This window comes from Molothrus ater, chromosome 5, assembly GCF_012460135.2.
Source record: "Molothrus ater isolate BHLD 08-10-18 breed brown headed cowbird chromosome 5, BPBGC_Mater_1.1, whole genome shotgun sequence".
Taxonomy (NCBI): domain Eukaryota; kingdom Metazoa; phylum Chordata; class Aves; order Passeriformes; family Icteridae; genus Molothrus; species Molothrus ater.
The window spans coordinates 68,421,798-68,441,752 of NC_050482.2; the positions used below are offsets into that span (position 1 = coordinate 68,421,798).

The following is a 19,955-nucleotide window of genomic DNA, read 5'->3' on the forward strand; positions in this document are numbered from 1 at the left end:
ATTAATAACTATTCTTATTAATGGAGCATGAGGAAAGGACTTAACATCATAAGCAGAGTTAAGGAGTGTGTCCTGTGTATCCTACCACAACTTCCCCCATCTCTACTGCCCATTTCAGTGCTACTTGCTTTCATTCTCCTGGTCCTCTGGAGGGTAAACAAGCCCCCGGAACTCCACATTGACATGGATCTCTATTCCCAAGATCAAGGCAACCTTCAAAAGGATCAGCTGGAGCTGACGGATACCTGCAAAGAAAAAAGCAGATGATAAAGAAATAGAAGGAAAAGAAAAGAGCCCAAGTGCCCATGTCTGTCTGTGTGACATTACTGATACCCTGACAAAGGCCAGCTGCTACTTTCCTCTTCCCCACGGAGTTCCCAGCATTTCATCCAGGCACCACTGCTGTGTGAAATCACAGCATGCTAAGAAAATTCTACACAGATGAAAACCCAACCCTTTTCAAAGCATAAAAAGTAATTTTTTAGTGTTTCAGTCCCCTAACCAGCAACAAGGGTAACAACCAGGACATGAGCTGCAGGAGAGGGAGGGAAGACAGCACAGGCAGGACTGCACTTGTCACAGATGGCAGAGAGCCACTGGATCAGCCTGGCTGTAACACTGACTGCACCTCCATCCCAGCACCTCTGGGTTACTGAGGGCATAGAAAGCTCCTCGCCACCTCTTCTCTTCAGGTAACTTTGGCAATGAAAATGAAAATTACAGTGTGCAAACTCAATGAATTTGAAGAAAAACACCTTACTGTTATATTTCAGATACTGAAATGAAAAAATCCTTCACCTAAACACTAAATTTTAGCTGTGCTGATACACAAAAAAAGATAAAATGCATAAAGACAGGAAGAATAAAAATGAAAATAAATTAGAGGGGAAAAGCAATCTGCAAGGCTGAAGTTACAAAGAAAACTTCTAGTTTTACCATTTGTTGCCAAATTAAAAAAAAGACAACACAGACTGGTGGGCAACACCTGGCTGTGCCTTGTACAGTCAATTTTGGGGAAGAAAAAAGAAAAGAAAAATAACTCCTGCTCCACCAAAGCATTCAGCTTTCAAAGAGGACTGATTTAACAGAATATAAAAATCATCAAGATTATTCTCAGTTTTAACACAAACATCTATTTAATCAAATCGTATCTTCATCACTCTCCTGAAAATAAACAAAGTTTTTACATAAAAAACTGTTCCTCTTTTCTCCAGACTGAAATTCACAAGAATGTTCAAAAGCATGCACTAGTTTTTATTTACAAGTTGCTCAAGAGAAACAGAACAATGTGGCAGCTGCAGCAATGTATCAGCAAAAACCAGAAAAATTATCCATTAAAAGAAAAACAACGTTTGAGCTTTAAGTGTACTTTTCAGTGTAGGAAGAAGCTATGCCTTAGGAATGTCTAAGAGATGACAGATAAACACTGCATGCTTTAATCTCATGACTAGCCCAGAATGCACAAAGTAACGCTGAACTGTACCACAAAAACTTGAGAGCAGGGACTGTGTGGGCTGAATTTTCACCCTCACCTTCCTCCCCCCAGAAAGAAGCAGTGCTGCTGTGCCCAGCCCTGCCTGTACTTACTGATATGGTCTATGGAGCCTGCACAGAATTTGCCGTAGAACTTTTTGGCGCCGAGGCCCCTGAGGTCGTGGATGGTGAAGGGCCAGAGGTGCAGCACGTTGTTGCGGGAGAAGGCGTCCCTCTTCTCTATCACCACCACCTTGGCTCCCAGGAAGGACAGGTCGATGGCTGTGCGAAGGCCACAGGGTCCAGCCCCAATTATCAGACACTGCAAAACAACCAGCACTGAGTAACTGCACGGTCCTTGGAGGAAATGGATTTCGGCAGCAGCTTCCGAGCATCCCATGGCTCTTAGGAAGAAGCGCTCTTGGTCTGAAACATAAGCTGAAATTTCACATCAGTCTGTCTCTACCTGCTAAGTTCTGCCATTGATAAGCAGAAACCACAACCTGAAAATGAAGAATATTGCAGAGCAGTGAAAAGACTCAGGAAGCAGGCAAGTCAACTGTGTGCTTGCAACCCTTGCTCTAGGAAGAGCTGCCAAGTCATACTCTCCAAGCTACCTGGAGAACAGCAATATTTCTGAAGGCTTCTCCCTCCCACATTCCACTTTTTTTCTTAAAAAAAAACAAAACAGAAAATCAAAACAACCCCCAAGAAACAAAAACAAAACCACTGACAAGTTTTCCTCTCATCTTCCAAACACTGAGCTGGCCTTTCTTAAGAATATCTTCAGTAGTATTGCAACAGCTACAGCAGACAAACACAAGACACTAATGTTTTTATAAACACCATCATTTAGAGTAACGGAATAAAAGAGTAGCCAAGTCAGAACACAATATTTTATGCCTTTGGTGGTGCTTTGGGGCTTCTACTACTGCAGCAAAGGAGACGTCAGGGAAGTAGACATCATGTAAACAAAACCTTTGTGTGATCAGACAAATCTTTTCTCCAACCTAACCTTTGTCATATGAAAGGCCTTTCACCTTCCCTTATCTTTTTCCACTTTACTCACAAACACCATCAGATGCTAATAAACAACTTGAGAATGTAAAATACGTGCGTGTCTAGTGTTGAAGTACCTTCTGAGAACAGAATGATGCAGCAAAATACTTTCCAATTAAAAACCCAAGATAGTCAGGAGACACTTTTTACCCACAGGAACTGATGTCCACAGAGAAAGCGTTGGTATGTGCAGTCACATAAACACAGTACACAGTCCATTTCTTCATCGTTATTGTACTTTGATTTCTACCGAGTAAACCAGAGACCTTGTTACCCAAGTGGCTGCTGCTGCCACGTGATTCTCTTCCAGATCCTTATGGCTGCACAAGAAAGCTCTTTGAGAAACTCTTAATTATGCCAAAATTTATCTATGAGCCAGTGTTCTGATAAACAACCAATCCCAAAAAGCAAAACTTGGTGTTTGGTGGTCATCCCCATCTGAAAATTTTTACAGGCTGCCACGTTCTCACCACTGGGGCATAAACTCTGCAGGCACCATGAAACTGCAAATGTAAAGCCTGAATGATGGCAAACCAATTACAGCAGTGATGACATAGCTATTGACATGCAAATTCCACGTAGGACTACTGAATAAGATAAGGAATCACATAAATCTGAGGGCAGAGATCCAAGTCTAGAGGAAAGGGAAGGGAATAATAACACCACTGCTTCTTTAGTGGCTTCAGGAACCTGAAAGCATTTGGGACAAAAGGCACACCCAACCTCTGAGCTAATAAATAACTAAATAAAATTGTATATTGAACAGGTAATCTTGAACAGGATCCTCAGTTAGATCTATATTCTTCCAATTTTAATATTGCTTTCTTTGTAGCTAAGTGTAATTCCCAAACACCCCCTTGTCTTTCTTTTTAAAAACTTTTCAGAAAATTAGCTCAGCACATTATACTTATTCAGGTAATAACTACAATCTTCAAAGAGCCTGGATTTCAATAAGCAACACGAACACACTGAATTGGGTGATTTTCATTCTTTGACAAATTTCCACATATAAAATATTTATGATGGAGTACACAACAGCAAAGGAATTGTACTAAAATCAGACTATTCAAACTCAGGTTTCATGAAATTATAAGCTAGTTGCCTGCAACTTTGCCACAGGAACTTTAAAGTTTTTTATTCTCTCTATCCTTCCTCCCTGCTCTCATAGTAGGATGTGGTTAAAAGCACTTAGGTTTTGATTAAGATTCTAGATATTCTGAATGTAAAATACTCAGACAAGTAATTTATAGTCAAAGTTGCCTTTTTTTTAATTCCATCACAAAACCATTAAATTATGTTGTTATAAAACATAAATTCTAAGCACAATTAAAAATAGAAAATATTCTTTTCCACTTCTAATGCTTCTTCCAGTGTCAGATATCTCATAAAAACCCACCTTCTGGTACTCCCAGTCAGCAGTAACTCCATGACATGCCAAGTACAGCCAAATAAAGGCAGCTACTGTTATTCCTTGTTCCCTTTCCCCTCAGTGACTCCAAGCAATTGCTGCAATTCCCTGCACTGAAGCTGTCTCACCCCTCAAAAACACTTCTTGCTCAAGATCTTTCAGAGAGATTATATTAAGTTTCCAGTAACAATGCCATGGTAATGGAACAGCAAATGCAAACTGAAATGCTGTATTCTCTGTATAACCAATGGAGAGAGAGCACCATTTGTAACTATTTACATTTGAACAACCCATCATGTTCAAAACACTTTCATGAACTCTGATTATCTGAATTCTGGTTAGCCTGGATGCTGGCCATGTGCACAAACTGGCCAACTCCAGGCACAGCACCTCATCCCTGAACAATTTTTAAATGGGCAATTAAGAGCTATCCTACAAAGTATGAAAACTTCAGAACTCATTTATGTTCAAGTGTACAGAAGCCAGGCTCCCTAAAGAAATTACTGACTTCTGTTCTGACATGGATAAAACCCTAATCTTTATTTTAAATTCTATCATCTCCACATGGCCACTTAAATCTCTGTACCTTTTAATCAGCAGTTTGCAAATTACATTAAACATTAGGAATATAAAGCCAAGTGAGTTAGGAAACAACAAATCACACATGACTCAGTTTTCAAAAGGCCTCTGCTTTAAACAGTTATGATTACCTCTTAGGAGTAAAGTAATTTAAACATTTAATGGCAGATACTATTTTGATAGGAAACAAGAAATTAATAGAAACATATATGAAAAGATAAGAGGAATACATGATGAAATTTGATTTAAAAAATATGTTCACTGCAGTCATTGCCCAGTCCCATCACAGTGGTCCTTCACACCAACACCAGCAAGTTCTGAGGTTTTTGTCTCATCATTCAAAGAGGGACAGTCCCACATGACCTCATGAGCCTCTCTGTTTATGTCACCACCACCCAACCACATGCTACTTTTACAATCACTCTCTTGATCCCAGCTCTCCAATTCCATTCTCACTCTCTTTAACTTGGCTTTGGTGTATGAAATAGGTTAAGCTTTTGGAGGATACAAAATCCCTAGCAACTTCTTCAGTCAAACATCACTCCCAGGATGCTTTACTCCTTTTATCCACTTTATAACTGTACTTGAAGAGAGGTTTTAAAGACCCTTGCTTACATGTATTTACTCAAAGCACACCCTTTTCTGATGACTTTTGAGCCTCGGTACTCCTCTGGATCTCCAGTTATTCTTTCAGAACACTATCTCAAGGACTCCATTTCTCTCATTCCTCTCACTGCCAACTTCCCAGGGGGCTTCACCCATGATCTCGTGCAATCTTCCTCTATAAATTGTCTTTGCATCACCTCATCAGAGACACTGGTTCAATCAGCTTTGTCAGAGCTGTCAAGTCACAAAACCTCAAGAGTTGGCTACTTCTTGGCCAAGCTAAAATCTCTACCTTTCTGACATTTCCTTGTGGCTGCCTAGTTGTTAATTCAAGCTCAATAACACCAAATGGAGCTCTAATGTCCTTCTAAACTCAGCTCACCACTTCCCGTGGATAGAAATGTCACACTCAATTTTCTGGATGCCTTTCATAGCTGGATGTCACCCTCCACTCACATCTGGTTTTTGTAGCTCTCACAATCAAGCACTACCCACTTATATGCCTATAAAATCTCATCTTTAATGTTTCATCTCAATTATTGAACCAACCTTTTCCACAGTGTTAACAAATACAGTCAGAGCCTGGATGCAGAAATCACTCTTAGAGTCTATTATTCAAAGAAGTTAAAAACATCTACATCTTGCTCCTTCCATCTCTTTGTCCTAAAAGCATAAACCACCTATCTTCATTTCACAGACTTAAACACCCTAGTTCAGCTCAACCCACTATGTTTCATTCAAAGTAAGAGCAATTCCTCAATCTAATGAATGCACAAAGTGATCAGTTTTACAGAAAATTTAGAATTTTTCTCCATGATGATCTTGGAAGATTTACTCCTAACCATACACGAAACCTATTACGTTCATCTTCTGGTAAACCCTTCCTTTATTATCTTATGTTGCCTGAAAAATGTAAACTTTAACAATGGTTGGATTTTTGGGGTGTTGAAGCTGCTGCCCACTGTGACTACCAACAGTGCCCAATTGTTTGATTTTCAGAGTTTACCAAGCGTTACTACCGTATTTCATTGTAAACAACTCCATCCTTATGAAAATGGCCACTGGAAAGTGAAAAAAGATAAACAATTAAGAAAAGAATGTAACTTTCTAGTATCCAGTCGGGGGAAAATATAAGTTCACAGATCTGAAATGACATTCTCTAAACAAGATATATTTCTCCCTCAATTCCATACTGAGGAATTAGTCATTAACTCTACCAATTAAAGCACTTCTCTCAAAAGGTGCCTATTCAAGAGAAAGAGCAGCACCTATTGTCCTCAATGAAAGAGGACAGAAACCTGTTCTAATTTTATCCTATTCTGCACTATTTGTCTATTTTGGAAAAAAAAAGAGTGCTTGATTATTTATAAAACCAACCTATTCTATTCACATTTCAATAAATTATATAAAGAACTGCTTTCAAACTGCACTGTCCAAGGGGAGCAATACATAAATACCAGCTCAAAGTAATTCAGGTTTAAAAAATAGTAAAATGCTGTGTGTGTGTGTGTGTGTGTGTGTGTAAAAGCAGGAATTCCTGCAGTAAATACCACACATACCAACCTTTTAAAAAGAATTGGTATGAGTTTCCACAGCATATTTTTTTCTTTGAACTTAGAATAAAATTGATCACTTTCTAAATAATGGGAAACAGTCTGTTTTGCCAAATTGGCAAAAAAGTTCAGTTTTCTTGAGAGAGTCATGAGAATTTTCAAATTACAACTGGAAATTTCCAAACATGCATATTTTGGATCCTAGACTCCAACAGCATTCCTGTTACTGTCAAAATGCAAAAACGAGTCAACCAAGATTAAAGGTTTACCAATTAAGATTTTCCAAGGCATCTATCTATAGGACTGATGCCACAAAAAACTTACATTGTAAGAACTTGCTGGCTGCTCCTCCTGAATAAAATACATTTGGGGGGGCAGTCACATCTGGTGACAGAAATTCCACAAAAGGAATTTCTGATTGCTGATCAAACGCTAAAATTGTGAGAACATTCCTGATACTTCCCTGGCTCACACCAGGCAATATTTTCCTACATCCACACCTTTTTACTGTGTATTCCAGAGGGATTGGGTAATAGCTGCCTGGCCCATGGTGACTGAACCTCTTACCTTGGTGTTGGCGCATGCTTTCCCCTTCTTGTAGTCCTTGTGGCTGCCTCTTTTATCCAATTTGGCCCACAAGGCTTTGGCTTTCCAGTAATTGAGCTTGGACTTGAGTTTGTGATAGAAGGAACGATAGTCCTTGGGCTTTAGCTCCAGGTAGTCACAGAGCTCCTGGAAAGCCTTGAGAGTCCCCTTGCAGGTGGAAGCCTGGACAAATCTGTCGAAGAGAACATGAGCCTGGTTCACCTTCTCGTTTTTACTTTCCTCCATGCTTCACACGTGGCAGCTGCCCAGGGGGGCAGCTGTGCTCTTCCAGTCTGCCAGATTTCCTGATGTTGTTCTGCTGAGCCACTTTCACCGCTGCCTTACAAGCATTATTAACCTATAAAACAAAAAGAAGAAAGAGCAAGTTCAGTTACTCTTTTTCATTCCAAAATTTTGTCTAAACCCGCTGAACTGAGAGCCCAGGTTCCCAGTCAGTTCTCAGGTGATAGATATCCCAAGGATTTCTACTCAGGCTGACTGAAGAGGAGGCTTCCAGAGTTCACTGAGCCTCACTGCAAACAGCGGCACATCTCACATCTCTGTTAAATGACAAAATACTTTAACCTGAGCCAGTGCCTTGGAAGTTTTAGAAGTTTTGTCAAAACTCATTCTGAATGAAGAGCAGGGAAGTTCCCAGTAAACAGGCAGATGTTACACCGTGTCTGGAAGAGGGCAGAGGTTGTAAAACAGAACAGGCAAATCCTACCATGTTGCAGTTACTGTGTAACACCACAACAACAGTTATGGGCTGGTGTTAAAAACACTACTGCCACAAAACACTTCAAGAGTCCATACTCCATCAGTAAAATAAGCTTTTATGCCTTCATTCTAAAAAGACACACGTCTTTGGTTGTGATAAATAGAGATAAGAGGATGGCATAGCAGAAGCTGATATAGAGTCCTTGCCAAGACTGGTTTTTGCACAGTGATGCTTACTGGGATCTTAAAAATAAGTTAAACCTGCTAATAGCAATCAATTTCTTGGAAAAATTAGTCAAGGCTGTAAAAACGAAGCGTCTGCATTGCATAAAGCAGTATAAACATTTCCCTTACCTAAAGCCTACACACATAATTCTGTCCATAAATGAGCAGTGTAAGAGTGAAACATGGCTGGTGCATGAGCCTTCTATGATCCCACAGTAATTCCCCTATTTTGTGTTTTTCAGCTTCTTTTGATATTCAGGTCCGTACAAAATTTTAGGCGGTAGCTGGAGTCTCCTTTAATCTGCTGGGGCAGAGCTGCTGTCATGAGCTCTGCTGCTCATTTCTGGGATGCCTCAGAAGCAGGCTGGAGACCTGCAGCATTGTTTGGATCACGTTTAAAGCACAGGTATCTGCTCTTCCTCTCTCATTTATATAGAATAAACCCTTTTCTTTCTTTTATAGATAACTCTAAGTATATTCTAAATTACCCTTCTTGCTGAGAAAGAATAGTTCTGTTTGCCTTCAGATATGAAGGCAGTATGGGAACACAGGCACAAACTATGCAAGTGAAAGCACTTCCAAGGTGGTTTTTGCCCTTTGTTTTTTTGGTTTTTTGGTGTTGTTTTTTTTTTTTTTTGCAAAGGGTATTGAGGCAAAAAGGGAAATATGTGGACTTGGATACAACTTTTTAGATTCTCACCAGCTCTTTTCCTGCTTCCAGCAGACAGGAAGCCAAGCCAAACATTACAGCTCATGTCTCTTCCCCTCCCATATGACAGCTCTCCAGTAGTTTATTTGGGCACTCCTGCTTTTCAGCCTAACATGGTATTTATTGTTTATGTTTAGAAACAGCAAAGGAGTCCTGGAAATGTTTACATACAGCCACAAACTGGTAGTTTTGAAAAATAAAAGTTCCTTCAGATGTCAAAGTACAACAGTCGGTTACAGTGCAGAATGCAATTCTAACTTTATTAGGACAACCACCCTGGAGGACCCAGTACCAATAAAGCTGTTTTTCTAACTGCTGATAGTGATGCCCATGTCCATATCAGTGCTGCTCACTAAGCAAATTGGAACTGCTTGTTTTCCATCATAATTTCACTGTTGTGAAGCTGGAAACCTGCTCCAGCCTTGCACCCCAAGGAAACCACTGCACTGCTACAGAGGCCAAGTCACAGAACCCCGAAATGGTTTGGTTTGGAAGGGAGACCTTAAAGGTCACAAAGTTCCAACATCCCTGCCATAGGCAGGGACACCTCCCACTAGACCAGGTTGCTCAAAGCTCCATCTAATTTTTCTTGAGCACTTCCAGGGATGGGGCATCCACAGCTTCTCTGGGCAACCTGTGCCAGTGTCTCGGTGCCCTCACAGCAAAGAGCTTCTCAATATGCAACCTAAACCTGCCCTATAACAGTTTGAAGCCATTCCCCCTTGTCCTATCATTCATGTCCTTGTTAAAAGTCCCTCTCCACCTCTCTTCTGGCCCAACCAGGTACTGAAGTCCTGTGCCTCCTCTTTTGTTCTCAAGAAGAATATTATAATGGACTCCAACAAAACACCTCTAACGCTGAAGGAGTCATTTCAGTGTCTCTGTGTCATACAGACACAATAAAATACCTACAGCCTAAAGTCATATGCCTCATTAATCAGCACAGCATTCCAAGCTGAATACTCTTATGTTCCCCCCACTTCTGGCATCCCCCCTCCACCACGCAAACACCCACTTTACACCAGTGCTTTGGATGACTGAGACTTCTACAGAAAAAGCAATACAAGTTACATGACCTAAATTAAGTGGATTCACAATTCAGGTCTGTTAGTCCACATTCCACTTCTGATATATCCAGATGTAAGGACAGCATAGGGATCATTTCTTAGACTTGCTTCTCCCATAGCTTTTCACCAAGGAAGTGAAGCAGTATTGGTTTTGCAATGCTTAAAGACCCCAAAGCTAAAACCCAACTTCCTTTTGTCACATTATATCACAGTACAAGCTGGCTTGTACTGGGCAATTAATTTGGCTATAAATAAGAAAACCAGCTGGTCCCTGGCTTGAAAGAAAGGATTCTCAACCAATTCTGTTCCATCCTAAGCTGCAGACATCTCACAGGTCCAGGAGCTGGGTGGTGTCAAGGAACACACCAATAACTGGGTTTTTCAAAACCCCTTTTATAAACAGGGCTTCATACAATAAACTTGTTCTTTTGCCACATGGACATTGGGGTGTGTGTTGTTCCTGGCTCTGACCACTGACCCCACAAAACACGTGGATATTAAGCATAATATCCTTTCACTCTAGGAACTTACTGCTGTGTGTGTCTGAGGTTTGCCAAGCCAGCAGCCAAACCTGGAACAAACAGGTCATTTGAGCCAGCACATTCCAAGGGGTACCTTAGCACGGCAGCTCTGCCCAAATCCCGCTTCACACAGCCTGGGAAATCAGTTATGCCCAAGGGTGAAACACCGAGGCTTCAGTCACCACATTAGGTCACTCCCTAGAACTCTGCATTCCTGATGTAAACACCCTGAGCCCTTGGAACCCAAGAGCAACACGTCAGAGAACATGGAAATTACAGGAGGAAAGCAAGGGCAGGCAAGAATTATTTGCTAGGTTTCCAGGGTACTGGTGTGCCTTGCTGGCTGTTCTGCAAGTCTGCAGTATCCTGCATGTTTTGTCTCGAGGCAGCTGATTGCTGACTCAGATGCTCTGTGAATTCCTTGGCTTGGGAGCTGGGCGAGTGAAAGACAAAGCCCGTGGAAAAACGCATGCAAGAACAGCGTTCACGTTGCTATTTACAATAATAGCAGGAGGTTGTCACTGACTCATGGCTCCAAGTACCCTCAGGATCTCCAGTGCTCGCCCAGGACAAAAGAAATCAATGGAAAACACAGAGATGCAGGCAGTGAATAATTCCAGGTGGTGGTTCCTTCCCACAGTCACCACAGATGCAGGAATATGAATATTTCATCAAATGCATACACGAGAAAGAAAGCCCAGTGCCCTACTTCTGCCAAAGGCAAGAGATAAGAGGAGATTTTGCAAATTCTACACATCATGAATTTGGTTGTACAAATTGAAGTTCTGCAGCAAGTGTTGCAAATGCAGGGCTTATATATTTCAGGCAAATAAATCCCCATTATACAAGTCACCACCCCCTCTACATTTCCATCCTAATTTTGTTCAAAGTGTTCATTCAAGCAATGACTTGAGCCTGGGAAAAAATAAAATACTACAGGAATGTATTTTCCAGCCATCTTTTTTTTCCCCATCAGAAATTATTGAGTTAATTCCATCTACATTCACAGCTTGTTCTCTCCACCCTAAATCAGGAGTGAATAAAACATTTGCCAAAGTAATTGCCCAGCTGCACTTCAGAATGCTGAGTTTCTCTGAGCACTATTTAAGTGCTTTGTTACATTTGAGTTGTTTCACAGCCAGGCCAACACCACAGATGCACCCTTGACAGACAATCCTCTGAGAAGTCAGGCATCAAGAAGCAGCAGTAATACCATATGGAATTTGACAGCAAACTGGTCCATGATCATAAAACTACTCTCCAGCAACATTCCCTATGCCCTTACCTCCCTTTCATGGCTCCTTCTGTAGCTTGTGCCTAAGCAAGGCTCAGTAACAAGCTCTGCAAACTCCGAGATTACTGCAGTACCCAGGCAGCCAGGACACACTTGCAACTTGGCTAGCAAAAGCCTAAGCACAGATTACAGTTAAGCTCATGCTACAGACAGTGGGGACACCTATTTTTGTCTCTCTCCTCCACCCAGCATCCAGTTTTCTTGTAGGAAACCAATTACCTTTGAGACTTTTTCCTCATTGAATCTGGATGAAATTGTTCAAAAGTTATTAAGGATGAACTGAAAAGCAGATGAACAAATGGCTCAATCCCATAAGCCTCCCCTCTTTAGGAAGCCAAACACAAAAAAAAATCTTTATTCCAACAAATGAAAAAGCTCTGTTTTAATTTCTAAGATTTACATTCTTTTCAGGCTAAAACTGAAAAAATGGATTTTCTACAATATGTTCATGACTTTCCAAGTGATTACAATACCAAAAAGTGCAGCTTTAGGGCAGTGGTAAGACTGTGGAACAGATGGCAAAAAGAGGACAAGAGGACAAGAAAAACTACAGCCAAAACTGGCAACTATTTCAGTTCCATGTAATGCAGACCAAGAATGGGAAAGCAGGAGGACAAAGGCGTGGTTGCCATTGTTTGCAGCTTCCCTTTTACACCAGATGGAAAGGGGCACGTCAGTCCTGTCCACAGCACGTCTTAAAATGGGATTTAGATCTGTTCCTGTTCATAACATTCAAGACTCAAGTAAATAAGCTGTCAAAAAACTGTGTTTTAATATACCATGAAACCTGATCTGGTCACTTCTGCCCACCACATGGGAGACAGTCTTGTGGGTCTCCACATCTCTTTCTGCTACTCTCTCTTCCAAGCTAAGCCAAAAGTGGGAGAAAGAGAAACCAAGTACGAACTTGACTGCAAATACCAGAACCGGTTCTGGTATTTGCACATACATAAAGCACATACATAAACAGTTCATAGAATGCTCATGTCAAGAAAAACTCACCCCAGTACTCACTTGAGAAGAAATGCTAATTATACACAAGAACATGGAAACATACAAACAGAGAAGCAGTTATAGAAAATATTTTGGTTCCCAAATTCACACTACAGTAGAGAAGGAAAAATGTGTACGTTGCTTATTACTAACCACTTCTTCAATGCCACAACACAAATACTGAAAGCATTTGACCTACAAATAACAACCTTTTCTCTGTGAGAACTCAAAAAACATACTTTGTTGCTGCTGTCATACACAACTCTTTGATCATAGCACTCCCCACACTAAATGAACACTAACAAAGAAAGAGACCAAGAAACAGATGAATGCTTTTCTTTGGAAGAAAAAGAAAAAAGGAAATTATACCAAGGAAGAGGTAGCTGTTTCCTCAAAGGATGATAAGGGAATAACAGTAGGACACCTGGATAGGTGTCATTCTCACACCACGATCTAACAGAGCAACACAGTTGAATGCCTTCATCTGAAGTGCTTTGAAGCTGTTCCTGATGTTACATTTCAACACAGAAATGCATCCTAAAGTTAGTTCCCGCCCAGTTTTACAAGCTGGATTTCCCCAGAGCTCTGCAAATACTATGTAATAACCCTTGGAAAGTGCCTATTTAAAAAAAAAAACAAAACAAAAGAAGACTCCTAAAATTACCAGAACGGCATTTTCATATAACTTTATTTCTATGACTTCAAATGGGGATAAAATAAATTTGTTGCCTTAGCACAGCAAGGTATATCAGCTTTTGACACCATACAGGACATAGACCCATTCATTTTTCCAAGCTAAAATGCTGTGCATGCCACAAGAAAGAGCAGAAACAGCAGCTTTGAGAAAAGCTTTACTGAGCAGTAGAGAACAAGAGCACTGTTCTGCCCCAAGTAGAAATTCTGAGCAGAACAAAGAGTGGAGGCCACAAACACACTTTAACAGCCTCTGCAGCCCAGAGAGCCAAGTCCACTGAGGTCTCCAGATTCTGCTGGAGCACTGATCACCCCAAACCATTCCGTGGCACAGGGAAAAAACAAATAGAGCCTCTATTTGTATTTTGAAAAAAAAAATAGTAATCTCATTAAAGAAATTGTCTAATGAAACTCACATGAACACATTTGCAAAAATTTATGTGAGTGAAAGCTTACATAAGTGCAAGTGAAATTTTGGTGTTAGAACCTAACACCAAAACAGACTGCATTGATCACTGAAGTGATCACAGAGGAGAAAAGATAACAGAAACAAAGAAACAGATAGAACCATAGGATCTGCAGCTGACAAGAGGATAAAAATTACCAATCTTTATTGGGCATGTAAAATGGTTGAGACCAGAATGAAAAGGTCCAGCACCCTCTGTAGTATGTGCTTGCTTTCTCTGTATCTGCACTTGCCTCCACCTCATGTGCTTCAGTTCTCCCTCTCATTACCTAATTAGCCAGGGAAGGGTCTGAAGCACAAATCCCATGAGGGGGACTTGAGGGAGCTGGGGTTGTCCAGCCTGGAGAAGAGGGAGCTCAGGAGTGCCCTTATCCTCCTGAAAAGAGGGTGTAGCCAGGTGGGGGGGGGGGGGGGGGGTCAGCCTCTTCTCCCAGGGAAGAAGTGAGAGCACAGGAAGAGTCTTGAGCTGTGCCAGGGAGGTTCAGACTGGACATGAGGAGGAATTTATTCAAAGAAAGGGTGGTCAGGCACTGGAACAGCTACCCAGGGAGCTGGTGGAATCACTGTCCCTGGAGGTGTTTAAGGAAAGGCTGGAGGTGGCACTGAGTGCCACGGTGGTGTGGGGGCGTAGGTTGGACTTGGTGATCTCAGAGTCTTTTCCAACTTCATTGATTCTCTAATTCCCCCTTATATAGGTCAAAGATTACTGATCACCTAGAGATCCAAAGGAGGCTGAGTTTACCAAAGCCCCCTTCATTTGCAGCAGTCATTAAGAGAAATATTTGGCACCTCAGAAGCAAGCTCAAAGACTGGCCATTTGTGCCAGCATTTATTTTAGTCACAGCAGATAGATCCCTAGACTTTCAAGTCCAGGGCTCACCCCTCTGTGGTTTGGTAAATCCAGACTCTCACAAAATATTCCAGTTACAGACAGTAAAAAATGAACATGGGAAAGCAAGTTTTATTTGTGCTGCTTCCAACTCTCAGCTGTAATGGGTGTGGAAAAGAGGCAGGCACTTCCTGAAAGGAAGTGGTGGATGACAAGGGAGCTAGAAAACAGGATTAGAAGATTCCTAATTTCACCATTTTTACACAGGCAGCTAGGTATGGCATCACGAATCCCCTGCACGGAGCAGTTCAAACAGATTACAGATTATTTAGTGGGTGTATAACCATTTTCTGTGCAAGAAGAGTGATTACAGAAAGCAGAGGAAGTTTAAAATCTTGGAATCTTCTTCCCTCTAGACATCTTGCAAGACTCTTTTGGGAGCCAAGAAATCTAATGTAAATAGACATTTGAATAAAAGAGCTGTAAAGATTTCTCCAACCCACAAACCACCATTTAGAGATGGCTGAACTTTAAAAGAAAAAGAAAAACAAATCCCAAGCTTTATTGTAGGACAAGTTCAGGAAAGGCTGGGATCATGCTATAACCCAGGGGTGCAACCTTAGCCTGTGTAATTACCACGTTAAAGATACATGCAGAATCAAAAAAAAAAACACCTGAAAAATCAGACCTTAAACCCAGACCTCCAGAACTGCCACCTCCTTTCCCTTAACAAGTAAAGTCCAACCAGGAACAGCATATCAAGATTCAGCTGCAGATGAGGTCACTCTGCATCCCAGCTATTGGATGCTCCAATCTGCCCCTGTCCCCAGCCCATGCATGGCCAATAAGGCCTAAGGTCCCCCAGGGCAGGCTGACACCCTCAAGCTTTCACTGTTGCCAAAGAAAACCCCACAGTGTGTTTATAACCACTCATGGGTGTACCCTGCTCCTGTAACTCAAACCACTACCCCAGCCTTCCTTTCTGCTTCCAAGCTATGCACAAAAATATGTGCTCTGCAGTCTGTCTATACACCTAAAATCAGAAATGGCAACGACAACAAACTCAATCTAGGTTGGATCAGGCTGTTTCTAACACCCCACAGGCTTCACAGCCATGTGCTGTCCTCCCACATCACTCACTAGATTAGACAATAATGTACAATTAAGCAATTTCAATTTGTTTTGCAGAGGTGGAGAACTACACACCTCAGCAAGAGCATTACTGACTGAGCAGAGTCTCAACAGGGCACCAAGCAGGATTTGAAACAAACCAGGAGACTGCTTTCCATCATGGCTTATCTTTTTGATCAGATTCACTATGGAGTTACACCTCATTTTTACAGTAAAACTTATTGATTAGACTCTAAAGGCATGGGGCTTCTAGATAACCAGAGAGATACTGACCATGTTCAATCGACACAATGTTAAATCCCAATTTGTCACAGGAAGAAAACACACCCACACATTCATCCTATAACTTTTATTTCATAAATTAGATAATTTGGTGGAGGTCTATTCCACACAAGCCACAAACTTCCTCTGTAACCTCTCCCAAGCTGCATTCCTGTAGACACAACTTTAATTTCAGAGGGAAAGAAAGTCTTTATCCCATCCTTTCCTCAAAATACTCTTGCTATGCTTACATTTTGGGGTTCTTGACAGTATGTTAAACTTAGTTTAGTATTAACTCTCAATAAATTTACTCACATAAATCTTTCCTCTTTCCAAGATAAGAGACCAACGCTTTGCACTCTAGCATGTTCCACAACCCTGAGTAAGGATGATAATTTTAAAAAGCAAAGCAAAATCCAGTCCTTAGTAACTAACCAACTGTGAGACCATCAAATGACAACTGATGAAATTTAGCAGCTTAATGAAAGTTTGTCTCTGTTGCACCATCTGCTGTGTCTAATGCTTCCCCATCATTCATATTCCTCAGAGGTACAAGGAAAGATTTACCAGGAGACAGGAATGTATTGTAAGCAAATAACCAGTTCAACATTTTGGCTCAGTCTTGTCAAACAGACAGAATAAAGACTTTGCATTTTCTCATGCTACAAAATAGCCCAGAATCTTGAAAAGTAATCCAAACTGTAGGCAGAGAATGGCAAAACCAAAACCCAAATCATCCAACTTTCCGTTCAGCTCCGGATATCAGATAATACCAATTGCACATATTGTACATGGGTTATAAATAGTAACCTGGCAGCACCTTCCCCACTTGGCTGGACATTTGACTCTCAGTAAACACTGAGCAGTTTCAATTGCCCAGATAGCAACTTCCCTGCAGCCCTGGAACCTGCAGGATGCCTCTCTCAGCAAAGCCCATGCCAAGCTCAGTGCCTGGAGCGAATGAAAATCTGTTAGGAAATCAGTTAGAGGAAGGAGCTGGAGGTGGTTCTGTGATTTACTCTCCTCTCCCTGAGGCTCTGGCAGCCTCCTGGAAGAAGAAGGCAGTCATCACTTCCAGAGACAGACATTACCAATCTCCTCAAGTACAGCTGCACTGGTGGGGGCATGAAAAGACTTGGTACGAATTAGTCAGAGATTAAATCCAACCTAAGCGTAAAGGTGCCTTGGCAGAATTTATTCCCAGTAGCAAGGACACATCTCTCTTTGCCTTTTATCCTCAAAGACTGCTCTGTCCTAGCCTTTTTAATTCCATCCTCCTTTGGATAAAGGCCATTCCTCTGCAGGGATATCTGAGGGTCTGAGGCAGATACCTGGAAGGTTCCACTGAGGCTATCTGGCAGAGAAAGCAGCCCTGTGAGGGGGCACGGGCATTTCCTTTGCTTAATGCGGGTCTGAGAGCCCTCCCCCAGGGAACTATGAGCACTTTTTGTGCAACACACCTGTGTGCACTTTGTTAACAGGCAGAGCCCCCCATGCTCACAGACTGCCCTGTGGAACAATGACTGACATGGTTTGACAGGACTGAGGCACTGCTTTGCTCCTGTGCTGCTCACAGGATCTCTCCTGTAGGGCAGTTCAGTATTTCCACTGGCAGATGATTCAGTTCTGGACCTTGGACTCAAACTGTGTAATTTCCATAATCTCTTATTCCATAACATCCTGTATTTGAACACTAGCCAGAATGACCCTTTTCCAAAATGCTTTTAATGCAGCAAGAAGGAGCACAGAGACTGCAGGTCACTTGTGACTTTTTCAGTGACAATACCAACAGGCTGCTGCTGCTGTATCTGAAGAGAAAAATACTGAAATTAAGAAATATTTTGTTCAACTTCATTCAACTCCTGCTTTCAGGTTCAGTCAGCCAGAACAGACTGGTAGCAGAACAGAGCTCAGTAAACTGGGAATGACCAAGACTGGTGGCAGCACCACAGTACAAAAGTAGCTGCTTTTCTGGAAATTCATACAGTGCTCCTGGAGAGCATTAACTGTACAGAACAACCTGGGGTCTTTGAGACCTGAAAACTACCCTCTCTCTAGTTGTTCACTGGCAGTAAACAATTTAATATCTATATATTTACTATTAGTTTATGCTAACAGAAACAAATACTGCTGTTGAGAAAGATTAGTTTCCTCCAATTTAAGGACTGAGAAATGTAAAGGGTTTGTTTCTCATTACACTGGGAACTACCAGTAAAATCCATGTCTACTCTCCACTCCCCTGTCATTTCCCATGCATACACCCCAGAAATTATCATGTGTTTTTTCCATGGACCCAAAAGATCTGGCTAACTGTAGAAAACTTCTCATTTCCTAGGGCAAACCAGAAAACACTTCAGTATTCGGTTCTTGAAATACTTGGGAGTGACCACAAGTAATAAGCAATGTTTGCTTTTAACCTTTCATTTCTGTAGCACTCCTGTTTATTTTCTAGGACAGAACAGACTATTGCAGTTGGAAGAGCCCTGCAGTGGCCATCTGCCTGGCTGAACAAAAGCTGAAGTTGTTAAGGGCATTGCCATCATGAAAGTTCATTTCCCTTCCCTGGCTGACACCACTGTCTGGGCACGCACATTTTGTGGTAACTTCTGCAATATGTTCTGTAACTATAGGGAATAACAGGGAAATGCTCATTTGAAGAACAAAAGGATCTAATGTTGATAAAAATGGGCAATTTCCTACCCTTATCACACTGTGCCCAGTGAGATTATTAATGCTTTATGTCTCATCCCTGTTATCAACTCAGACATTTCTTCCTGAGCCAGTTGTTTTTATGATCAATAGCTTTCTTTTAATTTCCAGGCCAAGTTTATACCTCTCTGTTCCTGTGATGATGCTGACCTATGCATTAGCTTTGCCTCCCTTCCCACATATATTTATAGACAATGCCACATCTCCCCTTGGCCTTCATTATGCTAAGGTCAAATCAAGCTCTCATGGACTAAGATAAGCTTTCTTTTCCCTCTCCTGCCCATTCTGGGATTGCTTTAGCCTCTTCCACCTCTACAATCCGCAACTAACATACATTTTAATGTACTCATTGATCACAGGAATCACTCTTTCTCCTTTCTTGGTTATTTCCAAGTCAAAGGCCATCAGATTGCCTCACACTATTGAATTTAATTTCATGTGTATCCTGTAAGTTCTAGTTCTTTCTACAGAATGCCAATGTAAAGGTAGAGTTGGTCTCACAGGCAGAGAAATACAGCCCTGATCCTTTAAGACAGGAATCCTTCCTCCCCAGACTAGTTTCTCCCCCTTCTAAACACAATTTGGTCTTTCTGTGAAAGAGACAAATATGATATTTGGATACAGCAGTCTTTTCAGATGTAATATCAATGCCATGAGCCAGAAGACTGGTGGAGCTTCATGTGGAAGATTCCCACAGGCTGTGATCAGCACCTGTGATCGACCCTTCCAGTCTCCTCTACTTCCTGACCTACTTACTGCAATATAAAAAAATAAGGTAGAACACCTCCAGGAAGGGCAGAAAAATGTGTTGGCTTTTGTCCTGCAACGCAGTATTTGAAATCAGGGTAGTGGGGTTCTAGAGCACTGTCCAACAAGAAAAGCCCAAGGCAATTACTCAGTTTATTACCCCTTACCATGACTGCAAACATGTATGCAAAGCAAAACAGCTTTATTGAAAGTTCATTGAAGGCTGTGCAAAATTATCTGGTTCAAGGCCTTTAGCTGCATGAAGCTGAATTTCTGTGAAAGCAGCTGATACTGTAGCCATTTCTGTAACCCTCTGTCCTCTGACAG

General features: G+C 41.5%; 1 protein-coding gene across 3 annotated transcripts in view; it reads right to left on the minus strand.

The window, feature by feature from the left end:
* MICAL3 (microtubule associated monooxygenase, calponin and LIM domain containing 3) overlaps positions 1-19,955 on the minus strand; it is a 160,498-nt gene that overhangs the window by 99,038 nt on the left and 41,505 nt on the right. For all 3 annotated transcript variants that reach the window (XM_036400849.1, XM_036400847.1, XM_036400848.1), the window contains exons 2-4: positions 7,246-7,621; positions 1,588-1,795; positions 129-245 (exon numbers count right to left, since the gene is read on the minus strand). In XM_036400849.1, the coding sequence (XP_036256742.1) occupies positions 129-245; positions 1,588-1,795; positions 7,246-7,509 (589 nt within the window). In that variant the 5' untranslated portion in view covers positions 7,510-7,621. The remainder of the gene's footprint in view (positions 1-128; positions 246-1,587; positions 1,796-7,245; positions 7,622-19,955) is intronic.